Here is a 25,282-nt window from a genome sequence, read left to right as displayed (position 1 = left end):
CAGCTTGTCTGTCATGCTTGAATGAGAGATTGCCAAGTTTACTTTTACTCAAAGTGAGTGCTTTTCAAAATAGGCCACTAATTGTGGTCCTTGAGGATAAGCTTGTTTTTGGTGGACCTTCCTGTGTAGAGTGGTACCATTCTAAAGTACAGGAGACTCTACTGAGCTTAAAATATAAAGTATTTTATTGTCTCTTCATTTTGGTTTCTGGTAATGAGTGGTTTTCATTTTACCCCTTTGAATCAAATATGTTCATGTATTGTGAGGAAAGGGTTAAGAGGTTCTCCAGGTTTCTAATCCTTATGTAAATGAATGTCTGCTTTTTCTCATTGTGTATCAAGTCTGATATGTCAGCCAGTATGAGTTCTGCCAGTTAGATAATTGGCATTTTGTGAGTGTAAGTACTTACAGTATGCAATTATAAATCTTCATTAGGTTATTATAGAGTTTTGCCTCTGTCATTTGGTAAAATTAGTTAGAAATTTTAATTTTCCTCTCAAAAAGTTGTCTATATGTAATGTTAGTAAATGGCAAGAAAGTACCTAATAAAATGTCATGTTCTCTTCAGGATAGTTATGTCCTCATTTATAAAGTCAGAATTTCTTACATAATTACTTGTACATCCTCTTTTCTTTATAGAGATGATACACTGAAGCTATTTTATCTTCCTCTCTATTTTTTTAATCCCTCTAGTTAAAGGCATGCTCACCCACACCTCTAATAGACTATTAGCATTTAAAGGAGCTCTTTAAATTATGATTTTGCAGTTGTCATCAGTGTTTGGCCTTGGATTTATTTCGCTTGCCTGACAGGTAACAGTGCAGTTTTAATGATAAGAGTGAAAAATGTGACTTTGGTCTTAGTCTGACTATCAGAGTCTGCATAATTCAGAAGGTTACACAGAGCACTGCCAGCTTCTTTAATTGCATGTCACATTATGGCATTGGCAAAAGGATGCACTTATTAAACTTTACTTGTTCAGTCTCCATCAATTTTTCTCCTACACTTGATTGTTAGTATGGACTGGTCAGAAGCATATTATCTTTTCCCCTAAGACCCTTAAGCCTTGGTTTTAAGGAAAAATATACCTTGATAGCAAGGAATTATATCACTAATTGCAGCTAAACTGCTGCTGCTGCTGCTGAAAAAAAACCCCAAAAAACAACCAGAAAAACTGTAGTCATAATGGTTTGGTTGCTGCAGATATCTTGTTTTTGTTTATGGCCTATATAAAATATTTCAGAAGTCTTAAAACTATTCTAATTATGTTTTACCCTAAATTTTAAGATTTTAATTATATAAAAGTCAGCAAAAGAGAACAGATTAACTAGCTTCCTGCAAAATCTTTGCAATGTATGGTTTACATGTTTGGAAATTAGATACTGAATAAATAATGACAGAAGTATAGCATATTACTAAAAATGTGTAAAAATTACAAGATTGTAACAAAAAATAAAAAAAACCCCAAACCTAAAACATAGATTTACATCTGGTTTTGCACCTGGATTTGTCTGAGCCATGTTGGTACATCTGCTTATCTCTCTGTGCTATACTCTGTGAAATTTGACAGAGAGTAGCTGTAGAGATTTTTCAGTGATTTTCTTTAACAGTGCCAAAATATTATGGTAAGATACCAGAAGTGATAAACATCACAACCCATGTCACTACAAGACCTTCTGCAAATAAACTGTCTTGAAAAATGATGTTTCATAATCAAACAATTTAATGAGAAAGTGAGTGTTTAAAACAAAACATCAGGTTTTGATATTAAAAATTGCCTAAGTATAAAAGTAGCTTGTATTTTTAAGAAGTAGCTTTTGTATTTTTTGTGTGGGTATTCTCTGTAATAGTTGTTACAAACTATTGAAGTTTTCTCTTTCTGTTAAATATCTGGAGCTACCAGTTGCTAATGCCAAGTATATGGCCATCCTGTCTCCTAAACTAGCGGGCGGAATGTGGTTTTGCAATTGAGTTTTGATTAGATTTCTAGAAGTTAAAATTTAGGAAATGGATTTCAGTTCTTTGGACCTTTTGGTTTGAATTGCATTAATATTGAGTACATTAATACTTTTATAGTTTGAACAGAATTGCAGTGAAAAGTAAAGGGTAAAGCTACAGTGTTATTGTCAGCGTATCACATCTGTGTGTTACATTTAGGGCCAGCCTTTATTATGTTACTGGTTTGTTCACAGACTTGGTGGTTGCTCCATGGAAGACTTAGATTTCTGGATAAAGAGAAGAAACTCACTAAATTCTAACAATTTCTCAAATGAGCTTTTAGTTTCACAAGAGCTTTCTAAGGTCAAATTAGGTTTATAGCATAGAAACTTACTTTCAAATCCTCAACGGGAAAAATAACTTTGTAGTTTTCATGCTGTGGAAGAGAGAAATTTTCAGTAAATGGAGCAGAAAGTCAGTATTCTTACTGAAACAGAAATATTAAATACTAGAAGGTATCTATAATATTTGAGGCAATCAGAAATGTTTAGTTAAACTCGATAAGGAGAAAAACAGAAAAGTATTTTGGGATGTGGTAAGTTAATAAGGTGTAAAACAGTTCACCTGCCTACTGGATGTTAATTAAATGTTGATGTCTGTGCTACCGAAGTAGTAGTTTAGTTCCTGAATTGCTTTGATTTGTGGTCATGTCTAGAGATGATGTGGGCAGAAGGAAGTTGATATTTGAGAAAATAAACTTGTACAATAGCCTACCTGTGGAGAATAAAAGTACAAGGAAGCCCTGCAAGAACAGATGGTTGTTAAGTACACAATGGGAGGGCAATACATAGTTTCACTCTTAAAAGGTTAAATGAATAATTACAGTGCTAAAATTTGGTTGTTCTTGCTTTTGGGCTTTATCATAATTTTGTAGTGATTATGAGAATGAAATCCGTTCTCAAACATTGACTTTAGACCCTGTTTTTGAACTTGTTGCATACTCTCTGCTATATACATAAGTGAGATTTGGATGACTAGTTTGTCCCACCTAATATTCATTATATTGGCTTTATATTGCATGGGTGCAGTGCTTGTATGTTCTTTCAATTACTTCAACCTGTCATTTTATGCACAATTTGACAAATTGCTGTTGCTCAGGCTTCAAGCTTGTATTTACAAGGAGTTATTGCTGAACTAGATTTTAATGTTAAAAAGCCAATAGCATCAATAGCTTCATCAATATTAGTATATTAAGATAAAATTCACTTGTGGGTTCAAAAATAATTTTCTCTGTGACCATGTGAAGCTATATTCAGGTACAAACCTAGAAGTTCTCTCACTGCAGAAGAAGATTTGCAGTGAATGAAATATGAGAGCTGCCTAAGTTTGTTAGTGTTCCCTGGATTTTTTTGTACAGTTTTCAAAAAGTAACGGATTTTTTTGTTTAAGTATAAGCCAGTTTGAGAAATGCTGATCCAAGTTACACATGTATTCCATCCAGCCTTTTTTATGGTTTTTCCCAAAATGCTATCCGTTATGTGGTACATAATTTTGTGTCTTGTTCTTAACAGGTACTGCTTTCAGATACTTTAAAAATATGTAGTATTAATGAAGTAATAACTCTAAATTACATTGCAGTTAGTTCTGCAGGCCTTTGGGTGCAGTATTGACAAGGTGTAAAACAGGACTTTCTCTACATTTCCTAGTAGAATGGAAGGAGCTATGATCTAGATTAAGATTTTTTTTTTCCTCAGTTTGGGCATGGGATTCAGCTATCAGAATAGTCTTCAGTGTGCTCAGAACCACAGTGGAGCTAGGGTTTAAGCAAAAATTTTGTGAATATTTGTAAGGTACTTTCAGTACAAGATCACAGAGACATTCAGCCAGCTTACTGATCATCAGCTTTCGTTTATATGGTCACTGCTCGACTGGTTCTTCTAAATCTTTATGCTGTCCGATATACTGGAGAGCTTCATTAATTCATTTAGTTTTTCAAAATGTGTTGCTTCTGACATTTTGCAAAAAGAGAGCTCTATGAACATTTGCCTTTTAAAAGTTCTTTTTTTAATTTGACTTTTTGTAGCTATAAAGGGTTGTTTCATAAAGCACACCTTGGAAGAAAAATTTTTTTGGGTTTTTTGGTACAAATATAGGTTTCAATATAATGAGGCTATAGGTAGTGAAGTTTAGGTAGAACATAATTTCCTGTTTGAAGTCCCTTTCTATTTTTGGCCAGTCTGATTCTACCCTCATCTGACTATTGATAATCTTTTTCCATTACTTTTACTGTTCTGTCCCCCTGTGTGAAAATAAATATTCAAATCTGAAGAAGAATTAGTTTTCTTGTTGATCTGTTGGTCTCAGAAAAAAGAAACAACTGCAGTTCTAATTCTGGGTTATAACAGGCTTTGTCTAAAATGGCCCATGGACCAGTTTTACTTACTGATTTCTTATTTTAGATTAGATATTTGGATGAAAGCTTCTTCAAAAGCATGTCCTTGTCTATTCTACTTCCCGTTCTCATGTGCGTTTCAGCTTGGATTATATAGATAAAGACATTTGGGTTACATTTCATCCCTTATGTGAACTAATGCTTCCTGTGAGATTACTATAGCTGAAGGGACTTGATTCTTCTGCTGTTGCACCCTTTTTTGGGTATGGCTATTGATGGGCTTTGTCATCTTTCTTTTGCTGAGCAGAAGGTCTTGTTGCAGGAATATCATGAGATCTTAGTTATGTTGCTGTTTGTAGGCTTAATCTCCCCTTTCCCCTTTGATGATGCGCCTGAGCTTTGCAAGTATTTCTTCCCTGTGATGGATGAACTGAGGGTGTAATGTCCGGTCCTTAAGCAAGAGGGATATTTATAGCCAATGAAGTGTTTTTCTGCACAGGGGACACTGCAGGAAATGAAAGCTGTGCATGAAAGGTGTGGCTCTCAGAACCAGAAAGACTCTCATAGTCTTCTGTGGATAAATTTGCTTTAAAAAGGGTGGCCTGAAGTGAGACTTAACAAAGTGCTTGGGTCAGGTTGGAAATACAAGTACATAGCAGCTTAATGCCACATCGTATGGGTCTCATGTCCTAGGATTTCATAGGTTTCTCTGGGATTGCTGGCAGGTTGTGCCTTGCCCAGAGGGCAGGAGACACTGGGCTCTTCCCTCCAGAGTGTGTGTTTCCCCTCTCGGCCAGACCACTGGAATGCGTGTGAATGTGGCAGCAGTTTGGCTCTGTAGACAAAGAACAGTGTAATTGTTGCAACTGATTTAATAAAGCATTTCAGGTTCTGGCTGAAAGATAGGAGAGGTACAGGTAATTCAATACTGCTGCTGCAAATAGTTGTGCTTTATTTGGAAAGTTATTCCTAACTCTCATAGTTAAATCAGTAGATTAAAAAAAAAGAAAAAAACAAACAAAAAAAAAACAAATAAAAAACCTCAAACAACAAAACTCAGCAGTTACAGACTAAGATAGTTCTTGGTTTTCTAGAAACAAATCATTGAGATTTCCTTTCCAACAATGCTTCTGAAGCACAGATAAAATGGCTTCCTGTCCCAGGGTTTCCTGTATCCATGGCAACCTGACTTTAGGCACTTCTTTCTTAGTTTCCTGAGCAAACTGTTTCAAACCCAGGGGCAAAAATGTGAGTGCTGTTGTACACAGCAATACTGCCTTTACAAAGGTTTCACAAATGAGTGTAGTTGGTCAGCTTATAACATAGTCCAGTGGACTGCAAACAGCAAAATAACGGAAATAATGAACTTCAGATTTGGGGTAAGGAAATGCTTCTATTTATTTTAAAAGTAACTCAGCTTTATAAAAATAAAATTCAAATTGTAAGTGAGCTGCCAGTAAAAGGTAACTTGTTTACAGTTGGCATTTCTACTTGAATGCTTTTGAAACATTTCTTAGTGATGGTTAACTATAAGAAGTAGTTAATATATAGTATTTTTAATTTAATAGAAGCTGTTATTTTGTCAGGTTAGATGCTTATATGCTACAGCCAATTAAATATTTTCTGGCTATGTTACCAGTATATTTATTTAATTGTCCATTTACTTAAAATTTTTTTTGCAGCATAGTCCAGTTAGTAAGTTAGAGTTTTTGAACTGCTTGTTTGGCATGAAAAAATACTAGGTAAAATATCAATATTGAGAACAACACTAATATTTTTAAGACTGTACACATAGATTCAAATAATTATTAATCATTAATATATATAATGAATATATTTGAATTATTAATATTTATATACTTCTTTTTATCTCTACTAGTGAAGTCAGAGATGAGTAAGAAGGCCAAAGACAGGGATATGTGTATTCTGCAAAGTTCTCCACCCTGCCCAGGAGCATTCCTGTATATATTTAATTGTTTTCTTTTGTTGCTGCTCCAGAAGGAGGCTTTTGGCTGTCCATCTGCTTGTCAGCTCTGCACAGGGAGACAAGTTAGCTGTCGTAATGCAGGGCTTTCAGGCATCCCTTGGAACCTTCCAAAAACAACAATTCTTGTTTACCTCAGTGGAAATAATATATCACATGTCACTCCAAAGGATCTAAGTGGCTTTCAGAAGCTTGCTGCACTCTACATGGATAACTCCAGTATTTTGTATGTACACCCAAAAGCTTTTGTGGACCTCCCCAAACTGTGCTACTTGCATCTAAATAACAATAATATTAAACGCCTGGATCCAGGAATCTTTGAAGGCCTTTCCAATCTTCATTGTTTATACCTTCAGAATAATCAGATAGCTTTTCTTCCCAGAGGATTATTTAGTGATCTTCTTTCTGTTAGATACTTAACACTTCAAAGAAATCGTCTCAGTGTCCTTGGAAGTGGGACTTTCTGGGGAATGATAAGTCTTCAGACATTAAACCTAGCAAATAATAAGATTTCACGGATATCAGATTCAGCATTTCATCATCTTGAAAATCTTGCATATTTGTTTCTTGAAGGTAACAACTTAACACTTGTGCCATCAAATGCTATTGGACGGCTCAAAAATCTTGAAAGACTTTCTTTGTCTCACAATCCCATTGGATCAATTCAGCCTTTTGCATTTAAGGGACTTAACAAGCTTAGATATCTGTCTCTGAAAAATGTCAAGCTAAAATGTGTTGCTGTAAATGGATTTTTTGGATTAAACAACCTTAGCCAGCTAATCTTAAGTTATAATGATTTAGAAAGTATAAATTCCAGCACTTTCACTTTGTTGAACAATTTAATGTATCTACAGCTAGACAGAAATAAAATAGCCAGTATTGGTGATGGTACCTTTGAAAAAATGGGGCAGTCACTTAGAGTACTCAGTTTAGCTTTTAATAGTATCACAGAATTACAACCTGAAGTGCTCAAACCCTTAGTATCTTTAACTCATCTGGAGGTACATTCTAATCCTTGGAACTGCAGCTGCAAAATGCTTGCATTACTTAATTGGCTAGCATCATCTTCCGTTTCTGCAAAAATCCACTGCCAGAATCCCCAGAGTATGCGTGGGAGACCTTTGCATTATATGAAGTGGGCTTGGTTTTCAAACTGCATTGGCTCCACTGCCGACCCGGGCTCTGCCCTGAGTCCAGGATCTGTTGGGATGCATCACAGTGCTACCACTCTGCTGATGGCCTGGCATAAAGGGAACAGGCACAACACGTTGCAACAGTTTGTCACTGCAGAAGCTAAGTACATTGATTTCTGGGAAGGAACTACAGCTACATCATCTACCCCATTGCCTTATGAGGAAGATGCTGTTGAAATGCCATCACAGGCAGCTACAATGTTATCGGCATTACCAGTGCAAATACCAGTGGAAATTATACCTACTAATAGAAATGTAGAAGAAGAACAGTTGTTTACAACAGATCCTGCTCCTGTATCATTGAAAACAACTCTGATTTGTACACAACAGGTTGAAGAGCTGAACCAAGCTTTTGACATTTTACTAGCCTTTTTTATTCTGGCTTGTGCTGTTATCCTGTTCTTAACTTGTAAAGTTATTCAGTTTAGGCAGAAACTAAAGGTGCTGGAAAACTCAGGGGAAAAGAGTATAGAATATTACGGCTTTTATCAGCCTGGCAAATACAACATAACTGACTCAGTGCAATCTCTAACTCGGAAATCAGTGGAACATTCAGAACTGGACCAAATAAGGCTACTCAAGCGAACAGCATCAGAAAGTCAGGCACAGGTCATCTTGTTCGAACATTCATCATTGTAATTTATCTCATTTGATTTGGTGTTAACTGTGGTATGAAGGGTCAAGAAATCAAGAACTCAATTCTGTAAGAATACTTCCACCAATTAAAATCAACTGTTTAACAGAACTGTGGAAAATGGCACAATTTGGGTTCTGCATCACCATTTTCTTACTGAATGTTTTGAAATTTATTGATTATGTCATTATGTCATTTCAAACTAACATGGATAGGTTTATTAACCTCAGTCCCTATTTGTAGTAATCATTCACCTATGCTCAATTATACATGCAGTATAAAGTACACTTTAATTTATTTTGCAGTATTAATGATGCAAGTTCCTATAGAAATTCCACAGCTATTGGGAAGCAGCAGAACATCTTTTTGGGATCATGAAGCCAAGAAATTTTGGGGATTTAGAAAACTGTGTTTCATGTGTTCATTGTAATAGAGTTTCTACTCTTCCTCTATTAAATAAAGCACAGTGGAAAAAAGCACATTTACAGCTAGCATGTTCAAACTCTTGAGTAAGAGAATAATGTCAAACTATACAAATTCTGTTCATACCTATAGCATATTGTAATATATAAAGTTGTGTGTTCAGTGTTTATAATGAATATATTAAAGTGATAGTGTGTATCTGTATCATTTTATGAAATACCCCAAATTGGAGTTAAGAAAAACTAAATTTCTGTTGAAATTTACCAAAGTTTAATGACCAAATTATTATGTCTAAAGTAGTAGAGCTGGTTAATTATTGTCAATAAAAGATCATCATCTATGTCATCTATGTAGTAATATTTTGAGGGACTTTTTAGCTAGATAAGAGGTGCAAATTGAAGGAGTACACTATGCTGTAAGTACATAATGCTAAATTAATGGTTGAAAACATTTACATATTTGGTTTATATTTGGATGTGTCAGCTCAAGAGATGTGTATCATCCTCTTAGTGATCACTTCATCTTTTCTATATAGTTTGCATTTAACTTTTTGTTTCCATTTCAAATGCTGGTGTTCTGTTGTCAGGTTATGTCTAATAAGTTGTAGCTTAATTTTCAACCTTAATTTCTGCAATTTTTGTTTCTCTGTTTGTTACTTCAATAATTCACACTTTATTCGGAAATTAAAAGTCATAAAACTATGTTCCAAATAGTCCAATATTGTAAAATTTACAACCAATGGGACTTAGTCTTGTAGATACTGTTTGTCTTCTACAGGCCTGTGCCCTAGAGATTTCAGCTGTGTTGTTTCTAAGTTACATGGTTTACAGTCAGACTGTTTTCCTTAAGGAAAAGTGGGGAACAATGCTTTGATAGACTTTCCTCCATGATGTTGATTTAAATTGTGTAAAGGGTGTTGCTGTTCCAGGCTCCAGCCTGGAGCCTGTGACATTCTCCAGCTGAGCCAGAACTGCCCTCAGCATTCTTGTTCTGTACCCTCTCTTTCCTGCTGGTGTAAGTCCTGTGCATGTCCGGGCTGCGCAGGTCCCGGAAATCCTGTTTGTCCATCTGCAGTTCTTTTCCAGAAGGGAAAAAATCTATTACCTGCTACCAGGATATATATAAATCTTCACTACACTGAGTGGGTGTGAATGTGCTAGTGTGACTTCATTGTTGTTTGTTATTAGTGTAATGAAATAATAGTGTATTTAACTGTAATTTTCTGTAATTTTCTTTCTCTATGATACAGTTATCACAGATCAGATACTTCTAAGGAGCACACAATTCAGCTTCTTGAACAAAAACTTAAGCTGTTCAGTATTGCTTGAATAGAAACTACTTTTTAAAATATTTTTCTCACTTAAGATCAGATGTTAAGTATAATGGACAAATGCTTTTAAGAAGTGAAAACACTGGCTGTAATTTATGCACTTTTTTCCGGAGGCTAATACACTGCAGTCTCTTCCTCCTTAACCCATTTTTGTTGCTTTCTGTCTCGCCTGTGATAAATTGTGATTCCTTGTGATAAATATTAATTTTGTTTTCACTTAGTAACAACTGCACAATCAATGATTGCACAGTAATAGGTTCAGCAATTTTGTGTGTTATATTTCTAGATTTTTAATTTTACGTGGACAGCTTCAGAAATAGTGGACTTTGAATGCAGTAGAAAATAGTGAAGTTTTTCTTGCTAGAAATGCTGCTCTGCCTTTGTTACAGAGTTCTGGTTGTGCACAAATATTAAAAACTGAATAAACCTAATTCTCAAAGAATTCTGGCAGGGAGCAGCTCTGTTATTTTAGGCTCTGGTTTCCACAGCTGCTCTTTACAGAAAGGCATGAGAGGTTCTTTCTGTAGGCACATCTTTTTCACTGACAAGCTGCTGTGGGATTTGTTTCCCAGGTATGAGTCGCACCATCTGTGGTGGTAGAACATGAAAGGAAGCTGGTGTCACAGCTGTTTGTGCAGCAGAGAGAGCAGTTGAAAGCTATCCTTAGGAGTGGAGACATCCTCTAATATCCAGCTTGCCAACACAGAGATTAGACTAACAAGGCACTGAGAGATTTATTATGCAGTTGTGAGGGAAATGCCTTTCTTTAACAGTCAGAATCTTTTGTATTTAAATGTTTGCATCAGGAAACCAACCCTTTCATGTACTTGTGTCGTTCATAAGTTTATTAAAATCATTAGGGAATACATTAGAAGCCTTAGTTGAGTCTGCCCTCATAAAGCAAAGTGGTGCTTCGTGAAGATTAGGTTTATGGTCAGTCATAGGACTCCTCTGGAAAAATTGTCTTAGCTGCTACTTGACTGCTTTAGGAGCTTCTGAGAACTATGAAGCTCCTAAGGGGTGTGTTTGTGTGTAATAATCATTTACATCACTTAAAGTATGTGCAGAGTAATCTCTATTTGTCCCACTCCACCTCTTTCCTTGGCTAATGGGATAAGAATAAAGAATTAAGCTTTCTCAATATGTACGCTATTAAAGATATGAAATTAAACTCTTCTTGGTGTTCATTGCTTCATACATTCATGAATGTAGAAAAGCCAAGAATGTTTTATCTTTCTTTTAATCTCTGAAGAAGTATTTTTTATCATATAGATTTTTTTTCTCCTTCTCTGAGGGATATGCAAAGTAGATATGGGGTCCATTTTATTTAAGCACCACTAAAAATATGTCAAGACATGTTTTAACATTATGATAGAGCTTTGTTTACTGTAGTTGGCTATATAATTGAACTAAAAGTTGTGAATTTTTGCATAAAACCTCCGGAGAATAAGTTGTATAGATAGCTGTATGTGTTAGAAATTAGAGACAGAATAAGAAAAAAAACTTACCTTTTTTATTTTCAGAACAGATGGAGGCTGTTTTGTCCCTTGCAAAGCCTATATTCTTTTATCTAAAAACTTATGCAAACTTCAAAGTAGAAGTCTTAAGAGTATTCATATGGAAGCTGTTCTGAATGCTAAGTTTTGTTTTCTTTATTGGTAAGGTGAATTTTATTAACAGGCAGCATAAAATATCCTTTCTGTAATAAAAAAAATGTAGTCATTGTATCTTTGAAACTGGATTTTGGATTGTTTTAGGTCCTAATTGTGGGCCTTTTATTTTTCCTGCATACCAAAAGAGGTTTTGACCCAGTAATTTAGGAAGGCTGGGTAGTGCTGGTAGGCTGGTAGTGGGTATATTATTTGCATAATATATTTTGACATCATCTGGAAGTAAAGTGAGAGCACTCATCTGAAATCATGTGCACTGTAGCTCTCCAGACTGAAGAAAAATGGCTTATGTCCAAACCGCTTCAGAAGAAAGATAATATGCAGCCCACTGATTATCATATTAGATAATTATTTTAGTGCAAGAAAGTTATAGCCTAATGCTTTTTTTTTGTTTCATTGCTAATCTGGATTGTATGCAATTCAAGGGAGGAACTGCCTAAATGGTGCCTTCCTCCAGGTTTAAGATTTTAGTATGAAACATTGACTGTTCTGTTTTGAAAATTCACCTGAATACAGCATTTGTCTTCTTTGAATCCTCTCATATGCCTTCTCTATTTTTTTCTTGAAATAAGCAGGTTAATTTTATTCTCTTTGAAAAGGTATTACATTGCATGACATGGCTTGCTTTCTTATCTATGGAAATAAGGCCTGATTTTATATTGCCACTGAACTTTGAGGGTTTTTTTTTTAAAGCATGAGTCTTTGGTATCTTTGTATTTCACCAGCATGTGTCTTGTGTTCTAGAAACAGTTGCAGTGTTTAATGGCTCCATACTTGGTAAATATTTCAGTGCTTCTATGGTAGAAAGAAACTGTATGTCCCATTTAAAGGGGAAAAAAAATAAAGGGGAGAAAAGAAAAGCTATTTTATTTACTGAAAACTGCAGGGAAATTACATTTTGAAAGGTGTTCTACATTCTTTGTTTTTGTTAAAAGATCAAAATCAAAAATGGAGAAAGTGGTGAAATATTATTTCTCATTTATGTCATAAAGTAAGAATATCCTTTCTAAGAAATTAATGATTTCCCTATGTGCTTTTGCCCTGTCAAGAACAATGTTCTTGCCACTTTGTGCTGATGAGATGCCAGCTGGAGTGCTGCATCCAGCCCTGTGGCCCTCAAAATAAGAAGGACCTGATACTTCTGGAGCAAGTCCAGAGATCACAAGGTTGATAAGAGGAGTGGAGCATCTCCACTATGAAGACAGACTGAGAAAGTTGTGGCTGAAGAAACTGTTGTGTGGAAACCTGACTTCAACCTTCCAGTGTCTGAAAGAGCCTGCAGGGAAGCCAGAGAGGGACTGTTCATTAGAAACTGTAGTGATAGGACAAGGGGGATTGGCTTAAAACTGAGAGTAGGTTTTGATTATATTTTAGGAAGAAATTCTTTACTGTGAGGGTGGAGAGGCACTGGATTGCCCAGAGAAGTTGGGCATGGATGGATGCTCCATCCGTGGAAGTGTTTAAGGCCAGGTTGGATGGGGCTTTGAGCAGCCTGGTCCATTGGAAGGTGACCTGCCTATAGCAGGAGGTCAAAACTAGGTGACCTTTGAGGTCCCTTTCAATACAAACTGTTCTGGGATTCATGCAGCTTGGAAGGAAGGAATAATACTTCCTTCCAAGCTGCATACCAAGGAAGGTATTGGACAGCATCCTGTATTATTAATTAAATAAATGTATGTGAACAGGGCATAGTTTACTTCTCCAGGGCTCAAAGTGTTCACATTTGTTCTCCGTTGAGTGCCCCATGCCTGCTATTGACATGAATCTGAGGGCAGCTTGTTGGAAAATATTAACTGTGTTAATGGCATTTTCCTAGAGATGTGTTTCAAAAATGAGGATGAGGCACAAGAGTCTTAATGGAGGTGTTCTAGGCAGGACCTCTGACTCTGTGAAGAAACCTGCTCTGTCTCTGAGGGCTCATTGTGCAGGCAACTGAGGCACTATTCACTTTCTCAGCTGTGCTGTAAGGTCAGGAGGTTGGTTGCTTGATGTCTGCAGAACCTCACAGAGATTCAGTCTAACAACATGTAGTGCTTTGCTCTTCTGAATGTGATAGGGAAGCTTTTTGGCAAAGGAGTAAGTGGCAATCAGGCAGTAAAAATTATGTCTGTTTTCATTTTGTGGAATTCAGGAATTTCAAGTCTGATGATACAGAATACACTTCAGATTCTGGCATGCAACAGTAGCTGAATTTAAAAAAAAGGAACAAAAATTAATGCCTTTGAAACAAAGGATTGTGAATGAAATGATAATTTTATCAAAACAAATATAAAAGAAATATCTTCTATGCTTAGTATTCTAACTTGATAAGCATTTTTTTCTAAGACATCTATTGCTATTTAACAGTTTTTCATATGTGTAAAATTTTATTGAGTGTCTGACAAGAAGTTTTTCAAAAACAGTTGCTATTGTATGAGGAGCTACAGTTCATCCATGTCTTCAGTTTTCATCCAAATAAGAAAAGGAAATGAAAGAATATTAGGAAATACATCTGTCTGTGTTAAAATAATCATCAACTACAATTGAAGTACAGTATATGAACTTCATGTTTGGTGCCTGTAAATAAATCAAGCATGTCTGCTTCTGCCTCTGCCTCTTAGGGAGCAGCACCATCAGCATCTTTTTGGGACAATTAAGCCTAAAATTCCAAACAGGGAGCAATAAAGTGCTTCAGTCCCAGGCAGTCCCAGGAAAAAGGTTGTAGTTTACCATCATCAGGTCCTTTCACTTTCTTTGCTGCATGTAGCTAGAGATATTCCTGAGATGAGCAGTTTTTCACTTGCAGTTTGTCTTCACACTTCCACAGTTCATAGAGTAGAAGTCTGAGAACCCAAGTTCTACAGTAGCATGTCCTTGGCATTCGATCCACAGTAGCAGGAAATGGTGCAGAAGCCACAGGGGGCTGCTCTCCATTAATTAGGAGCTGGTGGCACCTACTTTCCATCATGGGGAGATCATGTTTATATGCCCTTACTCTACAGGCACATGCTTTCTCAAGGCAGGGGCAAATGGAAATGTGTTCAGTGCAATTTTGGGCATTGTGAGCTCATCTAGTCAAGCCTTCAGGTCATGCTGAGTAAACGTATTCCTGCCTTTTAATTCCCAAGTGATCTCTACCAGCCCTTTGAATTATTCCTAAATAGCTTTATGTGTCAAATGGCAGAAGATGCCCATGTTTAAACAGATTAATCCTGTTGCCCTTTATGTACAGTCAGGAAAGTCATATTCTTGCAGAACTGGGTGCAGGGTTTTTCTACCAACTCTGGGGAGCTGGCTACTTAGGGTGGTGAAGAAATAGAGGTAAGTAGGGGAGTGTACCTTCTTTGCAAGCTACCATCACTCAAGGGGTTGTATTTATGCATTGAGTACTGATGGTAGAAATGGTGTAAATGTGTTAGGAGTAGAAGCCGTGACTCTCTTCCCTGCTGGTAGGAGCATGCCTTTCCCACTCAATTCTTGACTCCTGTGCTAATGTATATTTTTTTTCTATTCCATTTGCAATTACTTCTAGGTTTTCAGTGGCATATTAAGTTTTGTTATATTTAAAAATAAAGTTTCATGTATATTTTAAAGCCTTTTTGTAATTAAAAAAAATTACTGAATTAGTTGCTTGATAGCGTGCTCAGCTAAGCAATAAGCAAGGAAAATACCTCTCAGTAAATGTACTCCACAATTGAACAAATTTCCTGTGCAGTTCCTTTAGCTAAGTCACTTTCCTGTTCTTTTCTAATGTTATCCAAAATAAATTTTGTTCTTTTACAGTGTTATCCAAGATAAATTTTGTGGTATCATCAACATTTCAGTGGAAGGACTGCATGATGTTATGACTGAAGATTCTGAAACGGGAACATACAAAGAGTAAGGAGAAAATCTAATTTAAACTGGGTTTAACAGTAGCAGTACTGTTTTATATAAAGTGTTTTCATTTGAAAAATCTGTACACAGTTAAGACATGTTTGTTAAAGTCCTATTTTCTCAAAAAGGAAGACAGGAAATTTTTGATCTTAAAAGAACATATTTGCAGTGGGGAAGGAGTGCTTAAAATAATAGTAAAATTTTGTATTGTTCTTTAAGTTATCTGCAAAATGATGTCTTAAAACATTCATATGCTTAGATTTGCTTTTTACTTACTGGACTGTTTTATCTAAAATTTCAATAAAACAAGCTTGCATGTTGATAGGGACCACCCTAACTCAGAGGTAGCTCAGAGTTCTTTGAGTGTGACATGAACCTCATATGAGTTTACCTAGTGTACAGTATTTCACAGCTTGGGGAACTTAAGAGCGTATCCCACACGGACAGTTCTCCAGTTGTTTGTTCCATGTAACACATGTACTGCTACAGGATATATTTCAAAAGACAGTCTCCAGAGATAGGAGCAAGAACTTGCTTGTGGCAGAAATGTGGGTGTTGGAGGTGTCCAGAGTGTGCTGCCACCCAGCAGCACACTCATTCATCTCCTGATGGCTCCCTGGTTACTGGCTGTCATCCCTCAAAGCTGGGGGGGGAAAAAACCCCAACCTAATGAATAGAAAGATATTTCTTGTACAGAGATCTTAATGTCATTTTTATCTCTGTAATGATTACTTACTTTTAGAATGGAGAGTTGTAAGACATTAAAAACAGATGCTCTGTAGGATATTCTTACAGACACTACATGATCATAACAGATTTTACTGATGTTAAGAATCAAGCATTTTCTTTCAGATCCTTACGTGGTGGTGGAACAGACTGTATCTCTGTATCCGAGCTCAGTATCTGAGCTAATTAATTAACTGCTTAAGGGGATGTTTGCTGCCACTGAAACTAGGTGGCACAGAACAGCCAAAATGCAATCTAATCTCCACTTAAAACAGCTGCTATGCACACAACTGTGTGCAGAGAACAGTACACACGCGCTCACACTGTGCCTGAGCTATGCCTAAGAATTCTTTGCCAAAGTACTTCCCACCAAACTCTCAGGAAAGAAGATGTAACTCCAAAGTCTGGGAATATGTACAGTGTCTGGTGCTGTTTTGTTTACTGCTAGAGACAACATTGTAGAGCCCTTCTATTTCTAAACATGTTGCTTTTCCAGCACTTGTTCTCACTGAGAAATAAGTAAATTTTATCCTAGTTCATTTAATATTTTAAGCCTTAAGGCTTGTAGAACTTGTCACTACTTTTTCTAACTCTGGGCATTGTTTTTACTTCATAAAATGTACCCACACAGAACCAAAGACATATTTATGTTGACAGGTTCTGAAAGAGCTGTTTGAAAGATTCTGACATTTGCATTATATATTTTGACATCATCTGGAATGGAGAGCAGTGATCTGAAATCATGTGCATTGTTTTAGCTCTCCAGACTGAAGAAGAATGGCTTAAGCCCATACTGGTTCAGAAGAAAGATAACGTGTAGTCCACTGATTAGCATATTAGATAATTATTTTAGTGCAGGGAATAAAATTGTGTATGTTTTACACAGGAAAATCAAAGCTGAAACACTATAGAACTTTAGCCACTGAAGGATAAAGACAGGGTAAACATTTACAGGGACAATAGTAAAAGATAAACAATGGCAATGGCTTAAGTGGCTTAACCACTTTAAAGGAATACATTTAAACTGGAATTTTAAAGAAACTGTTACAGTTAGAGCAGTGAGATTTTGGAAGTAGTTTGTCATTTTTTAGATTTATATTGGATTTTAATCAGGTTATGGAAATGTTTACACTGTCTTGCAATACAAAGGGATTATGGACAGATTTCCTAGAGTTCATATTTCACATTGTAGTGATAATGAGAAAAGAAAACATCACATTTTCTGGAAAGAGGAGCATTCCATTGCTCTAGACTTGTTTCACCAATCCTCAGATTTTTCCCAGTTTTATCACCATCACTTCTTTTATTTTCTGCTCTCATCATGGTTGGAATTTTGTGGTACCTAAAATTTATGAAAGTCTGAAAAAGTTAATTCAATCTTATGTTTTGACAATTGACATTTTTGTCTCCTTTTCCTTAAATAAACTGAGATGCAAGCAGCCATTTTTCAGCAGAGGAGATAAGCAATTAGCTTATTATATAGTTATATATAGTTATTTTATAGTAACTATAAAAATGAAATAGTTATTTATTGTTATTTTGAAATAACTAATCCCTTTATTAAAAATGGCCTTTCTGTTAGTATTTGACCCTGCTTGTGCTGTTTAGCAAGTTTTTCACACAGCTCTATACTCATGTTAATAGAAAACTAAACATGTAAACAGAAGAAATCTGAACATTTTCATATAAAATCATATAAAAACACATAAAATCAAAACTTTTTTTTATTTTGATAACATTAAAATGGGTTATTCATTTTAGTTGCTGGAGCATTTCACATCTAGTGGAATGCAGCAATTAAAAATGCACAGTAGTGCAGGACTGAAAATGAGCAGTAATCTGCATCTGTCTTGGCGCTTTGTAATATGTAAATAATGTGTCCTTCATGTCTTAAATCATATCTGATACATGGTGGCAAGTTATCATCACCTGCAGGTTTTTTAAATTGCTTTGGCTTTTAAGGGAGAAATTCCAGGTAAAGATTTGATAAAATGGTGGAATACTTGTCTGTTGTTTCAGTGTAGAGACTGTAAAGTGAATGAAAGACATGTTTTCTATAGGATAGCTTTCATCAATGTCTTTATGAAGTCCATTCAATCCATTTCAGCAGACAGGAAAGCCTCTGACTTTTAAACTAGTGTTTTTTCTTCATTTTTTCTGGTTTTATACTTACTTCAAAAATAAAAATTAAAACCTGGCTGTTACTTGAATGTATGGGTGGGTACCTGCTGGTTGAGGGCTTCTCAAAGAAAAAAAAGTTTAAAACCTTTGTTCAATGTCTTGCAGATTTTACTGTAGAACCAATAGCACTGGCCTTACTAGTTTCCAGGTCCTTTTGTAAGAAATCTCATGAAAAACATGAATGCTATGAGACATCTTTGCAATCTTTGTGTATGTGCCACTTTGACTTAACATAGAGTGCTTGTATAGCACTTTCTTGAAAAGAGTGGAAAATTTTTGTAAGGAAGAGTAGGATTTTCTATGTCTTTTTTAAAAAGCCACATAGTCCATTTTCTATGTGCACAAATGCATTTTAACTCACAACTTAAAATATGGGGGATAACTGAGATGTTATATGGGTAGAGGTAACAGAGAGCATGCATTCAGGCTTCTTTAGATTCACTGTTCTCAGAAAAAGAATTATTTGTGATTAGATTGCCTGACTTTCAGTAAACTCCCATATCTGTTCTGTGTTTTCAAAAGTGCTTTAAAATAATTTTTAATGATAGTGTATGTTAAAACTGTTCTTATTCCCATTTTTAGCTGCATGTTAATGTCTCATTTTGAAGAGCCCAAGGCCACAGAAGATGAGGAACCTCCCACAGAACAAGACAAAAGGAAAAAAATGGTAAGTTTTAGATCTGTTATTCAGTCATAGAACTGATTATGTGCTTCACTTCTGCCCCACAAAATTCTTTTTAGGTTTGGTTGATCTATTGTTCTTGGAAAATTCATGTTTTGAATGAAAAAAAAATTTAATGCCAAACCTTGCAACCACAGCTCTTACGCTTCTGCTTGCCTTTTGCATCTTGGTAGCTGTTATCAAAATAAACATCATCTGTTCACAAAATCTGGACATTACGATATTAACTCAATATAGAAGGAGTTTACTGAAAAAAGCAGAGAACTAAACTTTATTGAAATGTCATGGCAGGCCAAATTTCTCATATTTAAAAGAATTAATGTGCCTGCACAGAATTTTTTTCTAGTATAAAGAACTCTTACAAAGAAGCCAGTGTATACCTGTGTAACTTTTCGTTTAAATACTAATAAATATATCAGAATATATTTATAAAAGCAATATAATATATGTCTTCTTAAAAAATATAAAAACCTTTACATATTCTTCTGCTATTAAAAATGCCTTAAGAGAAATTCCTAGTGTCTTGCAATTTCAGATTTAAACAAAATATGGAAATATAATCTTCTGTAGTCCTTACACAGTTCTATAATTGTTATTATTAAAAGCATCTCTAGACTGTTAAACTTCCTTCTTGCTTGTGGGCTTAAATTCTAGCTGTTTTTAGCAGAGTGATAGCATTTATTCTTGGTGGTTTTGTATAATCTCTCAGTGTAGATATATATGTATATAGTGTTATCAATAGGGATTGATATGTCTATAGATCATAGGGAGAGAGACATGTTTTGTTTGTTAATTAGATTTAAAAAGCAAAGTAAATTTAAATCTACAATGCTTTTATCTTCTTAGTTTTGAGCATACCCAGACTATATTACTGTCTTGTTAAATTTTAATAGCTTTGTGTCAGATCTTAATTTTTCTGTTGCAGGTTAACTTCAATAATTAGGATATATGTTGAGGAATTTAGACTTGCTGGATTTTTAAAGGATTACCTTCATTGTGGATATGTCAGGCAAAATGAAAAGCAGCAAGGCACATTGAATTATCCTGTATCATTAAATGATACAACAACAATATTTTGCTGATGAGCACAGTTATAGTGAGGGAACTGTTCTGGGGTCACATGCAATATGGCATCAATGGTCATTTGAATAAAGATAAATGTGCTTTGATAAGGAGGAGCTTTACCAGACTAATAACACCACATTAAAGGTCTTGGTTTACTTCCCTTACGTGTATCTTCCCTTACATATATCTTCTTTTTCACATCACTTTCATTTTTTTTCTAAGGAATTGCTTGAGATTTGTTCCTCATCTGCTCTTTAACATTAAACATGTTTTCAGTTTTTGTTTTCTTGAAAAGTTTACAGAGAATAAATTATCATACATGTATGTCAAAGCTTAATTTTCATTTTGAATCTCATAGTCTAAATTTAACTATTTCCATGGTTGCTGTGCTTTCTAGATTCCTAAGCATTATGGAAATCCTTTATTTTTCTCCTTCCAAGCCTTCTTTCTAAGAACAGCTATTTTAGTCTTCTCATTCTTATATTTAGTTAATTTTTCCTGATGTATTTCTGACCTAAGCCTTCTTCTACGCTGTCATTTTTTCAGCTAACTTTATTATACACTGTATTCTTTCTCTTTTTAATGTTATTTCTTGCAGCTATGAACTGTAGTTGTTATCAATGTTAGCTAAAAATTCATCCTGAATCACAGCTGAAATAGCTTGATATATAGCTTTGCAGATGGTGCAGAAATTGAGACATGATACTTGGCTATTTATTTCAAATTTGTACAGGTCATTTGGGTAGGTCACTGGTAGCAGAAGTGTCAGATAATAATCAGAATTGTTAATCATGGCTTCTAAAGCACAGTTAGCATTTTATTTTAGAAACTGGATTTAGAACAAAACATTACCTGGGCCCATTCCTACCTACTTGTGATGGAAATTCCTTCCTCTCTCTAGGGGCACCAGTGCACACACTCACATGAAACTTGGAAAACTGTAGTAGCTGATGGCACTGGTAAAGTAAAAGGGGGAATAAATATATAATGGGATAAGAAAATCCAGAACAACCTAAAGGGAATCAGCAAAACCTCTGAACTGTTTGTCTGCTTCAAGCCAGTGTTTACAGCCAGTGAAATGATTTATTAGTTTCTTCAGTCCAGCCCCAGGGTGGGCACCTGTATCCAGTTTCAAGATCAATTAAGATTTAAAAACTAGTCCAATCCAGGTTTTCACCAAGCAGCGTAAAGGACATTTCAATAATATTATTACAGTTACTGACCAAATTTTTGTTTACTGTCTGTAGCTGTTTTGACTGAGAAGCTGTTGAAATTTATTAGTGGGTTTTTTTGAACTGGAAAATATGTTTGTTTTGCTTTATCAGAATCAGGTGCATTTCAATAAAGCACCTATGGCCACACACCTAGGAACTCCGACTTAATATATAGTCCTTACAGAATATATAGTCCTTTGCCAGCTATGCTTACTGTTCTTTCAAACTTATGATTTTATTTGCTTAGTGAAGACTGCAGCTGTCTGTCAAATATTGTTGACAAACTCATTATATCAAACTGTGTTACTTGTTTTATTAGTTCTGAATACAAGATCCAAAAAGCAAAAGAAAATAAATTTCTTCTTGTTGCAGGAAATTTTCATTTACTTGAAATATTTCTGGTGTGACTATCTGAATGAAAACAAGTTAGTGTATTAACTCTTAAGTCATATTTGACTTACAGATGGTAGATGATGCTTCTAGCAGCAAGCTTTAAACATACTACAGGAGTCTCTTACTGGCTTCAAGTGCTACTGCTTTGAATGGTGAGGCAGCCAGGGAGCAGTGAGATATGTAAGAACAACAAATCTGGAGACACCAAAGTCAGTGCAAAAGGAGGGGCAGGAGGTGCTTCAGGCACCAGAGCTGAGGTTCCCCTGCAGTCCCTGGTGTAGACCATGGTGAGGCAGCTGTGGCCCTGCAGCCCCTGGAGGTCAGTGGTGGAGCAGAGATCCGCCTGCAGCCCATGTTGGAGCAGGTGGATGCCCGAAAGAATCTGACCCCTTGAGGGTCCTTCCCTTCTCCTCTTTGAGTCATTCCTTTGGGAAGCCCACACAGGCTCCTGTCAGGACCTGTGGCCAGCCATATGGAGAGAGGAGACCATGCTGGAACAGCCTGTTCCTGAAGCACTGCACCCTATGGGAAAAAAGGGATCCACACTGGAAGAGTTAGTGAAGGACTGCAGCCCATGGATGCAGGGGGTACTGTCTCCTGTGGGTGGGGCCCCATGATGGAGCAGGGTAGGAGTGTGAGGAGGAAAGAGCACCACAGACAACATCTGATAAACTGACTGCAATCCCCATTCCCCTGTTCCTCAAGGTGCTCCAGAGGAGGTGGAGAATTTAGGGTTAAATTTGAGCCTAAGGAGGGAAGGAAGAGGTGGGAGGAAGATGCTTTAAGATTGTTTCATTTCTCTTTATCCTACCCTGATCTGATTTGTGGTAAAATAATTTCTCTAAGTCAAATCTATTTTGCTTACGTGAGAAACTGGTGAGTGATCTCTCCCTGTTCTTATCTCAGCCTATAAGCCTTTCATTATATTTTCTCTCCCGTCCCAGTTTTGGAGGGTATGATTAAGTGGCTTTGGTCAGGGTCACAAGGATGAGTACACTTTTATTTAAATACCAGTTTTTCTGTGCAGAATTCCCTAGAATAATTTTATACATGACTATTCACAGCAATGAACTTACAGAAACTAACTATAAATGCATTATATGTCCCAGATTACAGTTTTAGATGAACAAATGCAAATCATTCAGAAACTGGTAGATTCTTTTCTTGGCAAGACAGGAAAAGAATGTCACTAACTTCAGCAAATATTGATTACAGTAGTTGTGATTTAGAAATTTTGTTAGAAAAGTCTATTCTAGAGATTCAAATTACAGTTATTGAAAAAAAACCAAATCTCCTACAGAGTACCAAACTGATACTGCAATTACTTCCCAGTTCTAAAGAGTGTAATGGGAGTAATAGGTAATAAAATTATCAAATCTTACCTTGAAATAGCAAAATAGTTTCCTGACCTTACAGCATAAACAGTAGTGCTGTTTGGGTTTGACACTGAATCACAGTGCAGATCACAGGTCTGCATTAATTCAATATCCTACTTCATAAAGCAGCGAGCACCAGGCTTTCCCATCTCCTGTCCTCTCCTGTCCAGCCTGGTGGACTGAGAGACAAATGTGGCACAACTGTCAATGCCCTGAGCCTGCCCATGTGTCTGATGACACTGACATTAGCAGCCAATGCTGTCAATGCAGCCTCTTCTTTTACCTGTTTTTGCTTTCATTTAAAGGCAGTTAATGTCAGAAGATAGTGACAAATATCCTGTCCTTCCCTGCCCAAAAGAAAATTGTATAATCCAGCTGGATTTATGAGGTTTATAGGTATCAGTACTGAAGTGTGTCTATTCTTTATACATATGGACAGTTTATTTTGTTTGTTATATAGTTAAACAAGTTTCACTTTTTTGGTGTTTTGTTTCCTTACTAATAAAATTAAACTGACCATAGTGCATGCCATCACTAAAGTCCTTGGTAAGATCTGATCTGATTTTTAGCAGTTACAGGAATCTCATTCAGCAGTAAAAAGCAGCTTTGAAATTGTGTTATCTTGTAGAAGCATGAAACCTTAGAGCAAAGTGTAAGACTCATTATTTGACACTATTTCAAACAGTTTTAAATTGATATTTGCCTTGATACTAATTAATTTGATCTTTGTTTTGCACAAGTGTTTCCTCTTGTTTCTCAAGTAAGTACAAAGAAAATAAAAGCAGATTTCTTTCTTGAGGTGAGGTTATAATACAAATGCGTAAGTCATGGAGTATTTTTATTGCATTCTTTTATATATTTGGTTTTTTTACATGTTTTCCACAGCTTGCACTGAAGGACCCAGTACACACTGTGTCACTGCAGCAGTTCATCTATGAAAAGTTAAAGGCACAGCAGGAATTACTGGGAGAACAAGGTTTTCACGCCCTTATGGAAACTGTGGATACAGAAATAGTTGCCCAGCTACAAGAATTTTTACAAGGCTTCTAAATAAGCAGAAAAAAGGATTTTGTATGTCAAATTTTTATTTCAAAAGTATCAAAAGAACTCTAGGCTTCTGTCTTGTATGGATGAGTCTAATGAAAGGTGAAAATTACTTGTGACAAAAATTAAAAAAAATTTTCTGCTGTTGCTCTTGATCTATGCTCTTTTGGTGTTTTTTTAATAATAAAGGGCTAATTAAGGGTTTTATCATTTCCTTGATTTCTAACATGGCCTATGCTGCCCTAGGTGTGGTACCACTTTTTGGTACCGTTAACCATCTTTTTGGTTCACAAAGTTATGTCATAAAGTCAGAGGTCTGCAGGAACTTACTAATGTATATTAATGCGAAGCATCTGTTAACAGAATTCAGTATCAGAAGCTGCTTCCCTTAATACTGTAGATCTGTAACTTTCTCCCTTTCTATTGCTGTTTTTAGACTCTATGTTCAACCTTACAAACAGTGGGATTTAGGAAAGCAGTAAGACTGTGAAATGACAGTAAGACAGAAATATTCCTTCATGAGAGAAAGATAATTCCCATTTGAATTGTCTCAGAGAAGAAGAAACTTCGATTGTAACTCTTAAATTGTATTTGAATTGTTAGAAAACATCAGTGTAGATTTCTGTCTGAAGATGTGAGTTTTCTTTTCTATCACCAAGTTTTCTTAATTTCTGTTACCAAAAAATGAGTTTCTTGAGTTATTTCTATTTCACTTTTAGCTATCATAACACAGAGAAACTCACCCCAAGTAGATGAGTAATTAATTCTAGTTAATCTGTGGCCATACCTGGACTACTTAAAATTACCATGTACAGTATCTCAGTTCTTTGTTTTTTCATCAAAGCCATGTCATGAGGATACTTCAGAATTGTTGCTAGAACATTTAAGCCTAAATGGTCACAGTTAAAACAATTATTTACAAACATGGGCTTACTTTTATTTATTTATTAGTTACTGGCAGGGTAAAGCTGCTCCTTTCTGTGTGCCTTTGTTTTTTGTACCTTGAAGTGGGAAGAAAATGCTGATTTCCATTTTCAGACTTTTCCTTTTAAGTACTGATCTTCCACCTTCAAAGTTGAAATTAACTTTACCTCACTACAGGATGATTCAGCTAGTGAATCAGTTTTTTTTTCTAGAAGGCATTAGCTGTTTAAAGACGCCTACAAGCTTTTGACAATCTTA

The 25,282-nt window shown here is 35.8% G+C and overlaps 2 protein-coding genes across 2 annotated transcripts in view; both read left to right on the top strand.

The window, feature by feature from the left end:
* IPO11 (importin 11) overlaps positions 1 to 24,255 on the top strand; it is an 80,407-nt gene extending 56,152 nt beyond the window's left edge. The window contains exons 31-33 of the mRNA XM_014260457.2: positions 15,327 to 15,422; positions 18,909 to 18,993; positions 23,942 to 24,255. Of these exons, the coding sequence (XP_014115932.1) occupies positions 15,327 to 15,422; positions 18,909 to 18,993; positions 23,942 to 24,106 (346 nt within the window). The 3' untranslated portion in view covers positions 24,107 to 24,255. The remainder of the gene's footprint in view (positions 1 to 15,326; positions 15,423 to 18,908; positions 18,994 to 23,941) is intronic.
* Positions 5,579 to 9,220, top strand: LRRC70 (leucine rich repeat containing 70). Its single transcript, XM_005531830.3, has 2 exons — positions 5,579 to 5,709; positions 6,210 to 9,220. Exon 2 carries the CDS (start codon positions 6,221 to 6,223, stop codon positions 8,144 to 8,146), a length of 1,926 nt encoding a protein of 641 aa, XP_005531887.2. The 5' UTR covers positions 5,579 to 5,709; positions 6,210 to 6,220; the 3' UTR covers positions 8,147 to 9,220.
* Positions 24,256 to 25,282: the final 1,027 nt, after the last annotated feature.

The sequence above is a fragment of the Pseudopodoces humilis genome, chromosome 4 (genome assembly GCF_049639895.1).
Source record: "Pseudopodoces humilis isolate 2021_Gansu_Grassland_sample_001 chromosome 4, ASM4963989v1, whole genome shotgun sequence".
NCBI classification, from domain to species: Eukaryota; Metazoa; Chordata; class Aves; order Passeriformes; family Paridae; genus Pseudopodoces; species Pseudopodoces humilis.
This window is presented reverse-complemented; position numbering and strand designations above follow the sequence as displayed.